We start from the raw sequence: 2,385 nt of genomic DNA, 5'->3' as shown, positions 1-2,385 counted from the left end.
ATTTTTTTTCTTATTTGTTTTTTTTTTGTTTTTCTTATTTTTATCTTTTTTATTAACATTTTTCAAAAAATATAAAATGTATTAATATATTAGAGTATATTGCAATTTTGATAATTTATAGTGTTTGTAATTTTTTATTTTTATTCAAGTAAATAAAATAGTTATGTTTATATTTGTAATTTCGATCCAACTTTTTTTCTTTTTATTCTTTTTTTCTTTAGTACTATTATATTTATGTTACAAAAAAATAAAAATTAAAAATCTGTTTGTTTGCTGAGAATTAGTGTTTTAATATGTTATATAACTTGCAAATTAAATCATATTTCTATATGTGATATCAATAAATTAAATTCAAGATAATATTTTTCAATTTTATAATAGACTAAAAAAACAAAAAAGATAATAATAGCCGGTCTCTATAAAAAAAACTTATTATAGTACTTTATATTGAATTCAAGTTCGTTTACTTGAATCAAAGTAAATAAAAACATTAGAAAAAACATAAATAATTAAATAGGAAAAAATAGAAAACAAAAGGTAAAAAGATAAAAAAAAAATCAAATTGTTAAAAAAAAGTTTAAAAATGAAAATAAATAAAGTATATAAAAAGAAAATAAAAAATGTATATATTTATAAAAAAACCGAAAATAAATAAAGTATACAAAAAAATGAAAAATAAAGTTAAAAAACCAAGTGGTGTAATTTTTTGCAAACCCTAGGGTCCAAATTTGAACTTTTTACGACTGATTTTGTAAAAAGAAATTAACCAAGTTAACCATAAAACTCGTTAAGTGGGCTAGAGTGATAATTCTGCTAGAAAGTTGTAGTCATAGCAATAATAAAAAAAAAATTAGGGCTTTTCCAATTACGCATTAAAAATTTAGGATTTTTATAATATTAGTCTAGTAAGATTAGAAACATTCACAAGATCATTTAAATTTGACTAAGAGGAAGTCATATGTTGATTAGTTCCAGAGTTAACAATCCACTTATTAGACTTAAATTTTTTTTTTTAAAAAAAGAGTTACACGAAGTATCTACCATATTGGTACTGGCAGTTACTTCATCCATGGATTGTTTATCACTAATAAGTTGAAGACAAAACCATTGTGATTAGAAAAATTATTGTTGTCGTAGTTATTAGAAGATCTACTTCCCCCATTTCAAGGTTTAAAATCTTTAAGACATCCAACAAGTTAAAAAAAAATTCAATTGTGTGACCTTTAATACCATAGTGTTTGCATTGAAGACCTTGATTAGGACTTTTATTCCTTTTACTATCATTGAATTTACTGTTAAAAACAACAGTGGTTTGAGATTTACCGGAATTATTAGACACGAAACCATTTTTTTGAAAAGATTCTTCTCTTGATATAGTAGTAATAGCACTTCTAACATTATGTAAAGGATCAGTTAAAAGAATATGACTTTTACTTGATTATAACATTCATCAAGACCACTTAAGAACTGCATAAGTTTCGTAAGTTTTGAATGATTATTTAATTAAGTAGAGGCAACACAAACACATTCAATTAAGTTGGTTGACCCATCAAATTCCTTCCATAACGAATCAAGTTTATTGTAGCAGTCAGAAACATATAAGCTTTTTTGAGTCAAAGAGTTAATTTTTTGATGAATGTTAAAAATAACAGACCCATCATATTTACAATAAGTTTCATTTAATTCACTCCAAATGTCAACAGCCTTTTCAGAACCAGCATGTCCTGCATAAACGGTCTCAGATATGGATCCAAGAAGCCAAGAACACACGACAACGTTGACTCTTTCCCATTTAAGAGCCTTAATGGAATCACTATCACTTTGATTAACAGTTCCTTCAACAAAACCTAATTTATTTTTAGCTTTTAAAACTCTAGTCATAGAGCTTTTCCAAATTTTGAGATTTTCAGTTCCAAGCAGTTTAAATGAAATAATAATTCCAGTTACAGTATCTGTAGGATGAATATACAATGGATCATCAACATCCGGAGAGTCAGGGATCTTAGTCCCTGATGTACAAGGAATCTCCCCAGTCATAGTAAATCAATGAACACAACAAGAATAGAAAAAAAAAACAGGGAGGACACAAAAAAGAAACACAGAGGAACCTTAAATCAAAGATCATAATATTTAGCCAATTAAATGGTGAACTAAGATCAACAATTAGGACTCGATAAAAAAAACAACATAGACAAATATGCAGTAGAGCAATAGCAAACCATACCACAGATAACCAGGACAGAAAAACAACCTGAACATAAGGTTGAAGACTTACAGTGATCGAATAGAATCTTCAACAACAACAATGAAGAATCCACAAATTTTAAAAAACATGTACCCGCAATGAAATAAAGGGATGAAACTGTTATCTTTAGAGATATTTTC

The 2,385-nt window shown here is 26.3% G+C and overlaps 1 protein-coding gene across 1 annotated transcript; it reads right to left on the bottom strand.

Annotated features, from left to right (window-relative positions):
- Nucleotides 1–1,503: 1,503 nt before the first annotated feature.
- LOC145029595 (uncharacterized) lies at nucleotides 1,504–2,037 on the bottom strand. The gene has a single exon (XM_078978091.1). The coding sequence runs from the start codon at nucleotides 2,035–2,037 to the stop codon at nucleotides 1,504–1,506; it is 534 nt and encodes a 177-aa protein (XP_078834217.1).
- Between the last annotated feature and the right edge of the window lie 348 nt (nucleotides 2,038–2,385).

The sequence above is a fragment of the Lactuca saligna genome, chromosome 2 (assembly GCF_052625555.1).
Source record: "Lactuca saligna cultivar CGN05327 chromosome 2, ASM5262555v1, whole genome shotgun sequence".
Classification (NCBI taxonomy): Eukaryota; Viridiplantae; Streptophyta; class Magnoliopsida; order Asterales; family Asteraceae; genus Lactuca; species Lactuca saligna.
The sequence above is the reverse complement of the archived record's forward strand: the minus strand, read 5'-3'. Positions and strand labels throughout refer to the sequence as shown.

Coding starts and splice junctions, on each gene's coding strand:
- LOC145029595 (XM_078978091.1), bottom strand. CDS start 2,037: ATGACTGGGGAGATTCCTTGTACATCAGGGACTAAGATCCCTGACTCT.